Source organism: Colobus angolensis, unplaced genomic scaffold (genome assembly GCF_000951035.1).
Source record: "Colobus angolensis palliatus isolate OR3802 unplaced genomic scaffold, Cang.pa_1.0 Scaffold100, whole genome shotgun sequence".
NCBI classification, from domain to species: Eukaryota; Metazoa; Chordata; class Mammalia; order Primates; family Cercopithecidae; genus Colobus; species Colobus angolensis.
Genome location: NW_012110920.1, coordinates 9,459,947 through 9,475,599, shown reverse-complemented (window position 1 = coordinate 9,475,599; position 15,653 = coordinate 9,459,947). Strand labels below are relative to the sequence as shown.

Here is a 15,653-nt window from a genome sequence, read left to right as displayed (position 1 = left end):
TCATGAAGGAATGGGAGAGAGGACCTGGGGGAAGCAAGGACAGAACACTATTTACATGTTCATGGTCTGTCTCTCCACACTTGCATGAAAGAGCCACAAAAACCAGGACCCAAGGGTATCTTATCCATTTCTGTATCCCAGTGCCCAGCACATTGTATTTGTTAAGCCATATTTTATATTTTATTAACCAGTATCTCTTTCAAATGTGGGAGCCCATAATCTTCCAGTTTGGTCACACCAACAAAGACTAGAGGGGAATGATAGGGTTGGAATAGGATTCTCTGGTTCCTTCCAGCTCTAATATTCTATGATTGTGTGAACTTGTTCTATCAAGTACCGTTGTAATAAATAGAGTAAGGAATTTAATTAGTGGTCTGCTGTTGTTAATTTGTTTGGTAAGCAACTGTTAAATGAAATGACTGGAATCAGTGTTCCATTCATAAATTTAACAAACATTTGTCCAGTGCCTACAATGTGTTAGGCACTATGTATATTGTCCCATATAATATATGTAAGAGCAGAAGGCCTGGGATAGGGGCCAGTGGTCAGGAGAGGTGATGGGAACCTCCCACTGCTAATTCTGCAGGAGGTCCAGGGTTCTTTGATGCGGCTAGCGCTACTCTGCTTATCACTGAGGAGAGAAGAGGCTCCCAGTGGCCTGAGTGGAGGGGTTACCAAGCTGCAGCTGCAAGGGACACAGAGAAGCATTCACCAAGGCACAACAAGCAGCCTCTATCTGCTTCACCACTGAGGAGCCGAGGGCCCCCACACAACAGCTGTTTCAGTTAGTGGGAGGAGAGGAAGATGTGGTCTTCAGGTCCATCCTGCCACAGGACCAACACCAGATTTTACGCCACATCTAGGGCTTGAGGCTTCTTCTGTGACTGAACAGCGCGTTTGGGCTTTCTCTGCATGATCCTTTCTTTCTGCTTTCATAGGCCTTGTCAGGCAGGGCAGGGTTTAGCAGTTGCATTCTAGAGGCGAGGAGAGGAGGGCTCAGAGCATTGCAAGACCTAAGAGGGTCAGAGCCAGGACAAGAACCTAGGGGTACTCCTGGCCCTGGAATAACGGAGAGAACATGGGCCCCGCAGTCTACCCCTGGATGAAATAATCTTCATTAGATTACCGCTCCACCAGCATCCTTTCTGAAACAAAGTACCTCAGTTTCCTCGTTTGTAAAACAGGGGGAAAAATGTCCTCCTTACAGGGTTCCTTGCAGAATCAAGGGCATAATGTGAGTGAGAGCGCTTTGTAACTAACATACAAAGTGCTCTCCAGACATTTGTTACGGTTTTAAATCGCCAGGCAAAGCTTCCTCTTGCAGTTACAGATTAGGGGCTCCTACTCATCTGACTTTGTTCCACTTTCCACTCCTCTTCTCCGTCCCTCCCCCTCCAACAAAGAGAGGAAGTGAGAGACGCAGAGGCACGCGTCTAAGGACCAGTTTAGCTGGCCCAGGGTCACATGCAAGAATTGCCGCCCCATGGGGTGAGAGCGGGTGTGAGGGGCGCCCCCGTCCAGAACTACATTTCCCATCAACCCTTTCGCGGCTCCCGCGAGGCAGCGACCAGGCGCATGCGCCGAGTACCGCCACGCCTGGTCTCCGGGACACCCCTCTGGACCGGTTTCGCCTAGCAGTGCGGGTAGGTCCAGGTGCAGCGGCCGCAGTGCTGCCTCCCGGCGCCGCGGGCTGTGGCGGTCTCAGGTGTGCCGAAGCTCAGGTCTGTGCCATGATCCGGCAGGAGCGCTCCACATCCTACCAGGAGGTACGAGGTTGTGAGAGACGGAAGGGAAGTTTGAGGCGGAGGAGCAGGGTCCCGGGGGTCTGGGCGGATGCGGGCCGGGGTTGTCGGGGCTGCGCGGCAGAGGGCTCTTCCGAGGGACGGGCGGGTGCGTCGGGGGAGGGCTCCGGGGTGCAGAGGAGCGGCCCAGGGGCAGGAAGGAAGCGGGGCGGCGGAGCGGGCCCCCAGTCTCCTCCGTATGCTGCGGGTCGCATGGCCGAAGTCTAGAGTAGGGTCCCCGGCGCCGCGACCCGTAACCAGCAGGTGAATGATTGAAGCTACCTGAGGCCCAGCCTTCCGCGCTCCGGGGCGGAGCGGCAGCCCCGTGGCCCCGAGGAACCCGGCGTTCTTTCGTTCTTTGCAACAAGTGGAGCGCCCGCGCCCTCCTCCCAGAGAGAGCTGATGCGCGGTCGGCATCGTCGGCATCCTCCCCCTCCAAACCTAAGGCCTCGCCGTCCCCGCGGCTGGTGACAGGATTGATCACCTGTTTTTTGGTGACCGCCTAACTTTGAAAAAGTGCCTTCATGGACTTTGCTGGTTCTCGCTCTTCTTCGTCTTTCGCTCCAGCCTCACCTCCTCCCACGACTTTATCACTTTCCAGTTCTTTGTCTCTACCCTGTCCTGCGCTGCAGGCTGTGCGTCCAGCGCTTCCTCCAGGCAAGCCCTGCCTCCTGACTTCTCCAGCTGTGTTAGCGAAACTGCTCTCCTCCTCCTCCTCCGCTTCTCGGGCCCCAAACCTTGGTCATCTTTGGCACCCGTCCTCTTCTGTGCCCCTCCACCGTGCCCCCTCAGTGGCCAAGGTCAGGCAGTTCCAGATCGGTCCTCCTGCAGTTTGTGTCCTTGTGTTTGCTGTAACCTCTGAATGTGATATTGTGTTACCAGCGCTCCCTTCAGTCTCTTATACTCTCCAGATTTACCTTGAGGCCCTGCCTTGACCTCGGAGCATTCCTTTTTTCTCAGACCTGACGCTGCCCTTCGTCTGCCCAGAACAGTCCAGACTTCTCAGAAAGCTCCCAAAGCTCTGTACAGCACAGCAGCCATGTCTCCCATTACCTTTGCCACCTCCTTACCCACCTAGGGTCTGGCCACAGTGGAAACTCAGTTTTAAAATGTGCTTCTGCCTCTGTGCATGCCCTCACTCCATTTCTTCGTCAACCCTCCGCCAAGCTCCGTTGGGTAAAATGCCCCCAGAAGTCAAGGGCTACCTCAAGTTCCATGTGCTTCATAGGGGTCCACTTTCTAGACCCGTCTGGCATTTCTGTCTGTCCTTCTCATACGAACCTGCTGCCTTCAGTCTTAGTCAATAGTTACTGCTGTACATATCTCCCTTTGTAAAAGACTGTGATTCACAGAAGGGCTTTGTGGAGTATATAAAGCAGGTGACTGAGCCCTACGGTGGAGGGAGAAGCCAAGTTGAAGGTAGATAAGATCTACCTAAGGCTTGCCATTTTTTAGTGTAGGATCTTGGCTGGAACCTGGCCTTGGACAAATTTCTATATTTCTCCTCCCGTCCCCTTTATTCCATCTGTTTTCTTTGTCTGAAAGGAGTCTGAGGGATTTTAACCAGTGCTGTGGATTCCATGGCCCCTAGATTCTGTACCCTGAACAGCGGGAGAATCCTGGGGAATGAGATGTGTCTGAAAGTTTTTAGGTTTATAGGGTGTGGAGCACAGTGGATACATTAGAGATTTCAAGTCGGAAAGCCCATGTTCTTGTCCTGGCTGTGCCTCTTGCCATTTGTGTGACTTTTATTGAGTCACATAATTTTCTGAGCCTCAGTTTCTTTGTCTGAAAGATGAAGATAATGAAAGTCCCTACCTCCCAGGGTTGTTTGGGGATTAGATAAGTTGGTGTGGAAAGTGCTTGGCTCAGTGTCTGGCAGATAGTGACCCCACAGTGAATGATAGCTCTTGTTAACAGGGTGTGGGCAGCTCCTGCGTCTAGGGTGCTTTGGGGGTCCTGGCTTAGCAGGAACATGTGCCTCACTATCCACACATAGCCGGCCTAGCAGGGCTTATAAAATGTTTATTAAAATGTAGTCACTTATCCCGCTTGGAGGGCGAAGGCCCAGGGTAGACACAGTTTCTTTTTGGAGGCATTTTCAAGGTGGAAGGCACTGGAAGGGTGCCCTCCGCTTGCCTTCTTCAGAGGCCTGTTCTGTGGTGCCTGTCCCTCCCTTCTTCAGAGAAAGGGGCCACCCAGAGAATGGCCGGCATCTTTCTTGCCTGAACTGTTCTGTGAGTGTACCTAGCTCTGAGTAGGTTTATTTGCTGAGAGGGGATTTTTCCCTGGGGAGGGTGGGATATACTGAGAATTTGGCCTGCAGCAGACAAGGGTGCAGGCTCATTATGGCTGCGGGTAGTCAAGAAGGGAACTCAGTGGGAGTGTGTTAACACCTGGGTAAGGGTCGACCTGGGTGAGGCTTGGATCAGGGAACTTTGAGACTTCCCAGGGCTAACATCCTCCTCTCCCTTTGGCCAGTGAGACCTCTGGGGACCTCTTTATCTGTGCTCCCACTAGTGGCTTGTATCTCTTGGTGCCTTCACCAGCCTCCCTGTCCTTTCCCACTGGTTGCTTTTCTTTTCTTTCTTTTTTTTGAGATGGAGTTTCACTCTTGTCACCCAGGCCAGAGTGCAATGGCACAATCTTGGCTCACTGCAACCTCCGCTTCCCGGGTTCAGGAGATTCTCCTGCTTCAGCCTCCCAAGTAGCTGGGACTACAGGTGTGTGCGATCATGCCCAGCTAATTTTTATATTTTTAGTAGAGATAGGGTTTCACCATGTTGACCAGGCTGGTCTCAAACTCCTGACCTAGGCGATCTGCCCACTTTGGCCTCCCAAAGTGCTGGAATTATAGGCATGAGCCACCGTGTCAGGCCCCACACCTGGCCTTTTCTTTTGTGCTTGGAGGGCTTTAAACTGAAGGTTTTGCCTGATTCTAAGGGGCAGGAATGGAGTCGTGGAGAGGGAGATAGAAGAATAGATGCATAAGAGCTGTTTTTCACTTGTCTCTTGGAGGTGAGTTTTTAATGAAAATGTCTTGAAACCTTAAACACTGATGCTGTGAACCTGAGAAAATGCTTGGGAAAACTGTCCCCTCTCCCTCCCAATTCAGGGATGGCTTCTCTTCTAAGCTCTGGTCTTGACCTCTCTTGCCCTCCTCCTTAATCCTACAGAGACTTGTTGATTATCATGGTATCCTTTCCGTCCTTCTACCCTTCTCAGTGGTATAATTGTCCCCATTTGACAGGTGAGACCACTGATGAAGTGAGGTTGAGATTGCTGGCTACCAGGCTGCTGATTGTAATTAGCACCTATCCCTGTGGTGGACTGCCTGCCTGCCCTTCCTGCTATGTGTTGCCATTTGCAGCCCAAGTTGGTGGACTTCAGCCAGAGTGCCACAGAGAGCTCTGACACCACCTTCACTGTTCCCTCTTTTCTCTCAGCAGACTCTAAGCCGCATTTCCTCTTCCTTTGGGAAGTGGTTAAGACCGTGGGCCTTGAAACTAGACCAACTTGGATTTGACTCCTGGCTATATCTTTCCCTGGCTTTATGGTCATGGGAAATATTGTGAGTTGAATTGTGCTTCCTTAAAAAAGATATATTGAAGTCCTGACCCCAGGTACCTCAGATTGTGACCTTGTTTGGAAATGAGGTCACTGCAGGTGTAATTAGTGAAGATGAGGTCATACAGGAGTAGGGTGGGCCCCTAATCCAACATGGCTGGTGTCCTTAAAGACGATGACCATGTGAAGACACAGAGAGAGCACACCTTGTAAAGATGGCAACGGAGAGTGGAGATTGGATGCCTCTACATGCCAACGAACTCCAAGGATTGCTGGCTGTCACCAGAAGCCAGGAGAGAGGCATGGAACAGATTCCCTCGCCACTCGCAGAAGGAGCCAACTCTGCCGACACCTTGATTTCAGACTTCTAGCCTCCAGAACTGTGAGAGAAGACATTTCTGCTGTTTTCAGCTGTTTGGTTTGTGGTTCTTGGCTACGGTAGTCCTAGGAACATAGAGGGCAGACAGTTTCTTGAGCTTTCTGAGCTTCGGTGTCCTCATCTGTAAAATTGCTGTAATGCATTCTACATCATGTGGTTTTTGGTGACAATAAGTGAGAAGCAACTTCTGCTTTCTTATTCTAGTCTAGAAAAGCAAGGCTGACATAGCTGACCCGTCTTTGCTCTCTTTGCTTCTCCCTTTAGCTGAGTGAGGAGTTGGATCAGGTGGTTGAGAACTCAGAGCTGGCAGACGAGCAGGACAAGGAGACGGTCAAAGTCCAAGGTCCGGGTGTCTTACCAGGTGAGTGGGTTTGGTGCTTTGCTGTGCTGTTGCTGCAGCCAGATGCCCCAGTCCGGGCACCTTGCCAACTGTGGGAGAGGAGGACCCCCCTTCCCTGCACCCTGGTGTCAGGTCTCAAGTATTGCCCTAGTTTTAAAGCCATACATATTTAACCAGCCTTGGAACAGAGGATGTGTCTAGACTGGTATCTGCTCTTAACTCCAATTTGAGCTACTTCCTGAGGCCAGGTCATTGCATACAATGGCAAATGCTTTGGATCTCTGCTCTTCTGTTCCTCTTTCCCTGGAAGCTGCTAGCAGGTGAGCCTCTAATATCCAGGTCAAAGAAGATCTAATAGGCACCCCCTTTCAAATACAAGGCCTATCCAGTAATGCTGCTCAGGGTCCCATCAGTCAGTTGGCATCTTATGGAGCCCTATGGCAATGTCTGACACTGCTGACTACTTCTTCCTCCCGGATACACGCGACTGCCTTAGCTTCTGTGATGCAACACTTCTCAGGCCACTCCTTCCAGGCTCCATTGCGGTCACTCTCCAGCTCTTGGGCATGAAATGTTGGTTGCAGGCCCCTTTCTCTCACTCTCATAGGCAGTTCCACCCAGGCCTGCTCCCCTGCTTCAGCTACTGCTTACTCACACATGACTCCCATATTTACATCTCCAGCCCAGAGATTACCTACAAACTCCAAATTTATATATCTTGTATTTCCAACTGCCCATGTGATAGTTCTTGGATCTCCCAAAGCTTCCCTCAACTCCACGTGTCCAAAATTGACTTCATGATCTTCTCAGTCCCAGCTTGGTCCTCTTCCAGTATTTCCTGTTTGCAGGAATGGTACTACCACTTACGCAGCTGAACTTCAGAGCAGTTCTCCATTCCTTCCTTCCCCTCATCCCCTTTTTCTCTGGCCCTCAGCCATGCTGATCTTTTTTTATTTTAGGCCTCATTCCCTCTCACCATAGGGCCTTTTTGTTGTTTTATTTCTCTGCCTGGAATTCACTTTCCTTCATCACATAGCTAATGCCTAATCATTCTTCAGCTTTCAGCTCACTCATTTTTTTCTACAGAGCCTTCTCTAACCTTCTGGCCAGATTACCTCCCACCCTCCAGCACTGTCTCATAGTCCACGCGCCTCTCCTTTCCAGCTATTGCTGTTGGAGTGGTGTGTTTGTTTGTCTGATTAATGTCTTTCTGTTCTACTACAGCAGTCCCCAACTGTTTGGCACCAGGGACCGGTCTGTGGAAGACAATTTTTCCACAGATGGAGGTTGGGGGATGGCTTCAGGATGAAACTGTTCCTCAGATTATCAGGCATAGTTAGATTTTCATAAGGAGTGCACAACCTAGATCCCTTGTATGTGCAGTTCACAATAGGGTTTGCACTCCTATGAGAATCTAATGCTGCAGCTGATCTGACAGGAGGTGGAGCTCAGGCGGTAATCCTTACTCACTGCTCACCTCCTACGGTATTGGCCCAGTTCCTAACAGGCCATAGACCCATATTGGTCTATGGCCTGGGATTTCACTAGAATGAAACTCCCTGAGGGCAGAGACCAGTCTGTTTTGCTCACCACCCTAGCCTTGACCACACCATAAAGATTTGTTGAGTGAATGAATGAAGCCCCAGCCTGACTTCAGCTTCTTGGGTGGATCCCATCTGTTTGTGGGAGAGGGGAACAAGACAGGAACTAATGTGATTCTGCCTGCCCCTTAGAGAAGACTGCATGGAAGGGACTGGGCACGGTGGCTCATGCCTGTAATCCCAGCACTTTGGGAGGCTGAGGCAGGTGGATCACCTGAGGTCAGGAGTTCGAGACCAGCCTGGCCAACATAGTGAAACCCTGTCTCTACTAAAAAATACAAAAATTAGTCAGGTGTGTTGGCACGTGCCTGTAATCTCAGCTACTCGGGAGACTGAGGCAGGAGAATCGCTTGAACCCAGGAGGCAGAGGTTGCAGTGAGATGAGATCATGCCACTGCGCTCTAGCCTGGGTGACAAGAGTGAGACTCTGCCCAAAAAAAAAAAAAAAAAAGGACTGCCTGGAAGGAAGGAGGCTGGAAGGGCAGCTAACATTTCCTGGCTGCTTCCCCTGTGCCAGGATCTGTCCTACCCCATTTGCCCCATTTAATTCTCACATCAACCCTGTGAGGTAGTTATCCTCCTTTTACACGAGGCCCCCAACCTCAGGGAGGTTGAGTAAAGCATGAGGAGGTCATATAGCTGGTAAACACAGACTGAATCAAACTCCACCTGACCCAGTGGTGTTTTCTTTTTTTTTGAAATGGAGTCTCACTCTGTCACCCAGGCTGGAGTGCAGTGGCGTAATCTCGGCTCACTGCGACCTCTGCTTCCCAGGTTCAAGTGATTCTCCTGCCTCAGCCTCCCGAGTAGCTGGGATTGCAGACACATGCCATCACACCCGGCTACTTTTTTATTTTTAGTAGAGATGGGGTTTCACCTTGTTGGCCAGGCTGTTCTCGAACTCCTTACCTCAGGTGATCTGCCCACCTCGGCCTCCCAAAGTGCTGGGATTACAGGCATGAGCCACTGTGCCTGGCCTACATCAGTGGCTTATAAAAACTATTTTAAGTGGTGGTAATCCCAAAACTTTGGGAGGCCAAGATGGGAGGATCTCTTGAGGCCAGGAGTTTGAGACCAGCCTTAGCAACAAAATGAGATCCTGCCTCTACCAAACAGACAAAAACCAAAAACACTCAAACAAAACAATATTTTAAGCATTCTTTTATTAAAGCCCAATATGTAAAAGATAGTGGCATGGCTAACCCTGCCTCTGACATGAGGCATTGCCTCTAAAGCCCTAAGGCTCCCGGGAGAACAACTTGAAAGACCTGTATATTAGTTTTCTATTGTTTCTGTAACAAATTACCACAAACTTAGTGGCTTAAAAAAGCACAAATTTATTATCTTACAGTTCTGGAGGTCAGGAGTCCAAAATGGATCTCACTGGGCTAAAATTAAGCTGTCTTGGCAGGCCTGAATTCCTTTCCAGGGGCTTGAGGAGAGAACCTGGTCTTTTTGTTTTTTTTTTTTTTTTGAGACGGAGTCTCGCTCTGTCACCCAGGCTGGAGTGCAGTGGCTGGATGTCAGCTCACTGCAAGCTCCACCTCCTGGGTTTACGCCATTCTCCTGCCTCAGCCTCCACAGTAGCTGGGACTACAGACGCCCGCCACCTCGCCCGGCTAGCATTTTTTGTATTTTTTAGTAGAGACGGGGTTTCACCGTGTGCCAGGATGGTCTCGATCTCCTGACCTCGTGATCCGCCTGTCTCGGCCTCCCAAAGTGCTGGGATTACAGGCTTGAGCCACCGCGCCCGGCCGAGAACCTGGTCTTTGCCTTTTCTAGCTTCTGGAGGCCTCCTGCGTTCCTTGGCTTGTGGCCCCTTCCTGCAGCTTCAAAACCAGCAGTGGCTGGTCGAATCTTTCTCACATCACTTCACTCTGATGCTGACTTTCCTGCCTCCCTTTCCCATGTTTAAAGGGCCTTTGTGATCACATCGGACCCACCCAGGTAACCCAGGATAATCTCCCTACTTTAAAGTCAACTGATTAACAACCTTAGTCCCATTTGCTGCCTTAATTCCCCTTTTCCATGCAACTTGACATATTTACAGGTTCTAAAGATTAACACTTAGACATCTTTGGAAGCCTTTATTCTGCCTACCACACCATGCACTACCCTGTTGCCCCCAACCAGAAGTACATAGATGGAGGTAGGAGGAAGAAGAGGAAGGGGGCCAGACTTGGAAAGATGAGGCTCGCCTTTGTGTTTCCTTTCATAGAGAAGTGCCCAGGTAAATCAGGAGGTGGCCCTAATGACCTTGGACCTTAGCAACCTCTCTTTTGCCTCAGATTCCTGAGGCTGCAAAGCCGGGGTCAATCAGAATAGGAAACCAGGCCTCAGGCAGAGCAAATTTTGGGAATCATTTTCATGATTATTATTAAGTAAGTCTGTTATGTTGACCTGTGACTAGCGATCTTGGATATTACAACTGTAAATGTTTGGGAAGGTCAACTGGCAAGAGCATTCCCACTTGCTTTGGGGGAACCAGATGAGCAAGGCTCATCTCCTTTCTAAATCACGGAAGATCCAGATCTCAGGAGTTTGTTTGACTGGGTCAATAGTGAGTAGTGAGCAGGCTCAAATTTGATGGACTGATACAAAACTCTCAGAGCTCATTTCTTGCCTCTGAGTCTTTTTTTTTTTTTTTTGAGAGAGTCTCGCTGTGTCAACCAGGCTGCAATGCAGTGGCATGATCTTGGCTCACTGCACCCACCACCTCCTGAGTTCAAGCATTCCTCATGCCTCAGCCTCTCGAGTAGCTGGATAATAGGCACTTGCAATCATTCCTGGCTAAGTTTTGTATTTTTAGTAGAAACGGGGTTTTGCCATGTTGGCCAGGCTGGTCTTGAACTCCTGACCTCAAGTGATCCGCCCTCCTCAGCTTCCCAAAGTACTGGGATTACAGGTGTGAGCCACCATGCTTGGCCCCTTTGAGTCTTCTAATAATAATAATAATAATGATAATAATGGTAATGATGGTAGTGGTTGCCATTTTGGGGGTGCTTTCATGTACTAGGCCTGTGTAGGGCTTTTTTTTTTTTTGAGATGGTACCTTGCTTTGTGGGCTGGGCTACTGTGCAGTGGTATGATCATGGCTCATTTCCGCCTCCCAAGTAGTTGGGACTATAGGTGTGTGCCACCATACCTGGCTAATTTTTAAATTTTTTTTTAGAAACAGGGTCATGCAGTGTTGCCTAGGCTGGTCTCAAACTCCTGGGCTCAAGTGATCCTCCTGCCTTGACTTCCCAAAGTGCTGAAATCACAGGTGTGAGCCACCGCTTCGAGCCTATAGGACTTTTTATATACACTTTATCCTGTAATCTTCACAGCCACTCTGTGAGGTGAATGGTTAGTCCTAGTTTATAGATGAGGAACCCAAGGCACAGACGTTAAGGAACGTGCTCAGAGCTCGTAAGTGGCAGGGCTCAAATCTGCACTCAGGGCTACCTCCGAAGGTGTCTTGACTCTGGCTCCGTTGTTCCTAGATGAGAGCTTTCCTGCTCCAAATTCTCCCCTCCCTGTAGCAGATTACTTAAGGACTGCTTCACTTGTTATGCCAAGTGCTAACACCACAAAGAGGGCGAGTAAGTTCCTCCAGGAGCTCAGACATATAGAGACAGAAGGCCGGTTACCAAAGGAAGAACTTGTCCCTCCTTCTGAGCCTTCCTTGACTTTCCTGATGAAGTTCCTTTCTCCCTGTGATATGCTTTCCTTTGTAACAGTTAACACAGTTGATAGGTCACATTTATTGAGTGTAATTATTCAGTTAATTGTTTTCCACCCCTTGGCAGTGCCCCACAAGTTCTGTGAGGCACACAGATTTTGTCTTCTCTTCCTTTACTGTAACTCCAGTGCCTAGTGTGGAGTGTAGTGGTAGTGTGGAAGTATGACTCCGTAGAACTCAGACTTCTATGGAGTATGAGTACTGTAGGTACTCAGTACTTATTTGTCCTATGGGGGAGAGCAGTGGGGATTTAGAGCAGGACAGCGTCTCATCTAGGAACAAGTGAGCCAACTGGAATGAATGAATGAGGGCCAAAGAAATGGTAGAGTCAGATGCTTCAGAATGAATGAAGTGGCCTGGCCCTGTGGCTCACACCTGAAGGGGCTCACGCTGTGGCTCATCCCAGCACTTTGGGAGGCCAAAGCGAGCAGAACACCTGAGATCAGGAGTTCAAGACCAGCCTGGCCAATGTGGCGAAACCCCATCTCTACTAAAAATATCAAAAAAACTAGCTGGGCATGGTGGCGGATGCCTGTAATCCCAGCTACTCGGGAGGCTGAGGCAGAAGAATTGCTTGAAGCCGGGAAGGCAGAGGTTGCAGTGAGCCGAGATTGTGCCATTGCACTCCAGCCTGGGTGATAGAGCAGGACTCCATCTCAAGAAATAAAAATACAAAAATTAGCCAGGAATGGTGCACACCTGTAATCCCAGCTACTTGGAAAAAAAAAAGGAAGGAAGGCTGGCTGGTTTGTGAAAGTGGGATTACTCTGAAGGAAAGGTAACACGTAGGTGAAAAAGAAGGGACTGGCCCGAAGGGAGATTACATGAGCAACTGTAGAGATGGGAATAAAATAGGACATGTTGGAGATCATGAATAGCATGGTGTGGTTGGGGTAGAGGGCTGGTGAGCGAAGTAGAGGGAGGTGAGGTAGGAAAGAGACTTGGTCAGATTGTGGAGGGGTCTGAGTGTCAGGGTCTGTACATTATCTAGTAGGGAGCAGGGGGTATTTAAAAGGATTGGAACAGGACAGCAAGAGGAGTAAAGTGGGGATTCAGGAGATGAATGTGGCTGGATTAAGGTAAAGGGAGACAACCATGCTGCAGCAAAGGCTGATGTGAGAGGCTGCTTTGCTGTAGCAGAGGGGGAGAAGGAAGAATCAAAGAGCATTCTTAATTTTGAAGCCAGACGGATGGGAGAATGATACTGCATAGAGATGAAGCCTAGAGAGGCAAATGGCTCAGAAAAGAAGATGGCCAGGTGTGGTGGCACGCCTGTAATCCCAGCACTTTGGGAGGCTGAGACGGGTGAATCATTTGAGGCCAAGAGTTCAAGACCAGCCTGGGCAATATGGCAAAACCCTGTCTCTACAAAAAACACAAAAATTAGCTGGGCATGATGGCATGTACCTATAATCTCAGCTAATTGGGAGGCTGAGGTGGGAGAATCGATTGAGCCCAGGAGGCAGAGGTTGCAGTGAGCTGAGATTGCACTGCTGCACATCAGCCTGGGCAACAGAGTGAGATCCTGTCTCAAAAAAAAGCCTATCTGTTGTTGGCATACAGTCAGTTGAAGTCGAGATGGCCCAGAGGCAATGACAGATGCAGGATGGACAGGAGAGAAGGGAGGGCTGGAGTTGTGCAACCTGGAGAAATCCCATGGGGGTAAGGTCACAGGAACAGATGGAAAATGAGCAGGGGGGCTATGAAGACTGAGCCTCACAAACACCCCCTTTTGGGGGACAGGACAAAAGAGAAGCTGGGGCTTGAAAAGGAATTGAATGGAGGGCCTGGAGGTAGGAGCTGTAAGAAAGGAGGACAGTGCAGCAGAGGTTCAAGTTAAGCACCCAAACATGCGGGGTTATAAATCAGTTTTATTCTCTGGAATACATGACTCCATACCATAATGCACTAAAAGCTTTTAGTCTATAATTTCCTGTCTATCAAGTGAATCGGAACCAATTAGTATTCTGTTCAAAGGGAGAAATGACATCAGACATGCTAATAGAATAAGCACTTTCTTACATCACAGATGTAATCAAACTGAGGAAAACCCTTGGTTAATTAGTCATTACAATCAGTTCTCCATGGAAACAACTGTATATAATGGGATAGACAAAAAATTCATACATTGGACCTTATCAAAATGAAAACCTTAGCTGGGCACGGTGGATCACGCCTGTAATTCCAGCACTTTGGGAGGTCGAGGCGGGTGGATCACCTGAGATCAGGATTTTGAGACCAGCCTGACCAACATAGTGAAACTCTGCCTCTGCTAAAAATACAAAGTCAGCCAGGTGTGGTGGCCCATGCCCGTAATTCCAGCTACTCAGAAGCTTGAGGCAGGAGAATTGCTTGAATCTAGGAGGCGGAGGTTCTAGTGAGCCGAGATTGTGCTGTTGCACTGCAGCCTGGGTGACAGAGTGAGACTCCATTCCCCTCCCCCACAAAAGAAGACCTTTTGTGTATCAAAGGACACTATCAAGAAAGTGAAAAGACAGCCCACAGAATGGGAAAAAGCATTTGCAAGTCGTACATCTGATAAGGGACTGATATTTAGAATATGTAAAGAACGCCTATAATTCAACAATAGAGACAAATAACTCAGTTTAAAAACGGGCAAAGAATCTGAATAGACATTTCTCCGGAGAAGATATACAAATGACTGGGAAGCACATGAAATAATGCCAACATCATTAGTCATCAGGGAAATGCAGCTCTAAATCACGATGAGATACCACTTCACACCCACTAGGATGGTTATAATTTTTAAAAATGGATAATAAGTTTTGGCAAGGATGTAGAGAGATTGGAACCCCCATACGTTGCTGGTGGGAATGTAAAGTGGTGCAGCTGCTGCGGAAAATAGTCTGGCAGTTCCTCAAAAGGTTAACTACAGAGTTACCATATGGGCCAGCAATTCCATTCCTAGGTGTATATTTGTGAGAAATGAAAACTTACGTCCACATGAAAACTTAAATCTCCCAAAAACGTGTACATGAATGTTCATAGAAGCTTTATTTGTAATAGCCAAAAAGTGAAATAAGCCAAATGACTATCAGCTGATGAATGGATAAGTAAAATGGTACATTCACACAATAGAATATTATTTGGCAATAAAAGAATGAGGAACTGGCCGGGTGCGGTGGCTCACACCTGTAATCCCAGCACTTTGGGAGGCCGAGGCAGGTGGATCACTCGAAGTCAGGAGTTCAAGACCAGCCTGACCAACATGGTGAAACCCCGTCTCTACCAAAAATATGAAAAATTAGCCAGATGTGGTGGTGTGCACCTGTAATCCCAGTTACTCAGGAGGCTGAAGCAGGAGAATCACGGGAACCCGGAAGGTGGAGGTTGCAGTGAGCCAAGATGGTGCCACTGCACTCCAGTCTGGGTGACAGAGGGAGACTCCGTCTCAAAAAAAAAAAAAAAAAGAGAGAATGAGGAACTGATGCATGCTGTAACTTGGATGAATTTTTTTTTTTTTTTTGAGACAAGATTCTTTGTTGCCCAGGCTGGACGGCAGTGGTGCCATCTCAGCTCATTGCAACCTCCGCCTTCTGGATTTAAGTGATTCTCCTGCCTCAGCCTCCCAAGTGGCTGGGATTACAGGCATGTGCCACCATGACCAGCTAATTTTTGTATTTTTAGTAGAGATGGGGTTTTGCCATGTTGGGCAGGCTGGTCTTGAACTCCTGACCTCAGGTGATCCTCCCGCCTCAGCTTCTCAAAGTGTTGGGATTACAGGCATGAGCCACCACTCCTGGCTGTATCTTGAAAACATTATATTAAGTGAGAGAAGTCAGACACAGCCACATATATGATGCCCTTAATGTGAAATGTCCAGAACAGGCAAATCCATAGGGACAGAAATTAAATTAGTGGTTGCCAGGAAAGGGGAAGTAACCACTCTCAGGTATGGAGTTTCTTTTTGGGTAATTAAAATTTTCTGTAATTAGATAGTGGTGATAGTTATACATCTTGTGAATATACTAAAAACTGCTGAATATATTTACTTTAAAAGGGTAAATTGTATGGTATGTACATTATATAAAAAAGAAGAAACAAAATTGACCACACTAAACAACAGAAAAAAAAGGTAGGCAGAAAATTCAGAGTGCCTCTTAGCTCAGTGCTCCCTGCAAGGTGGAGTTTCACAGGATTACAGCAGGCAACCAAGCCCCCTTCCTCTGAATAGTTTCCATGATTTATTTTATTTTATTTTTTTTTGAGACGGAGTCTTTTTTTTTTTATTTTATTTTTA

The 15,653-nt window shown here is 48.5% G+C and overlaps 1 protein-coding gene across 3 annotated transcripts in view; it reads left to right on the top strand.

Moving 5' to 3' along the window:
* Positions 1–1,568: 1,568 nt before the first annotated feature.
* TMEM206 (transmembrane protein 206) overlaps positions 1,569–15,653 on the top strand; it is a 45,795-nt gene continuing 31,710 nt past the window's right edge. The window contains exons 1-3 of one of the 3 annotated variants that reach the window (XM_011938545.1): positions 1,731–1,766; positions 2,414–2,611; positions 5,992–6,088. In XM_011938545.1, coding sequence (XP_011793935.1) covers positions 1,731–1,766; positions 2,414–2,611; positions 5,992–6,088 — 331 coding nt within the window. Of the gene's footprint in view, positions 1,767–2,413; positions 2,612–5,991; positions 6,089–15,653 lie in introns of all 3 variants that reach the window. The other 2 variants (XM_011938550.1, XM_011938559.1) reach the window with 2 other exon arrangements.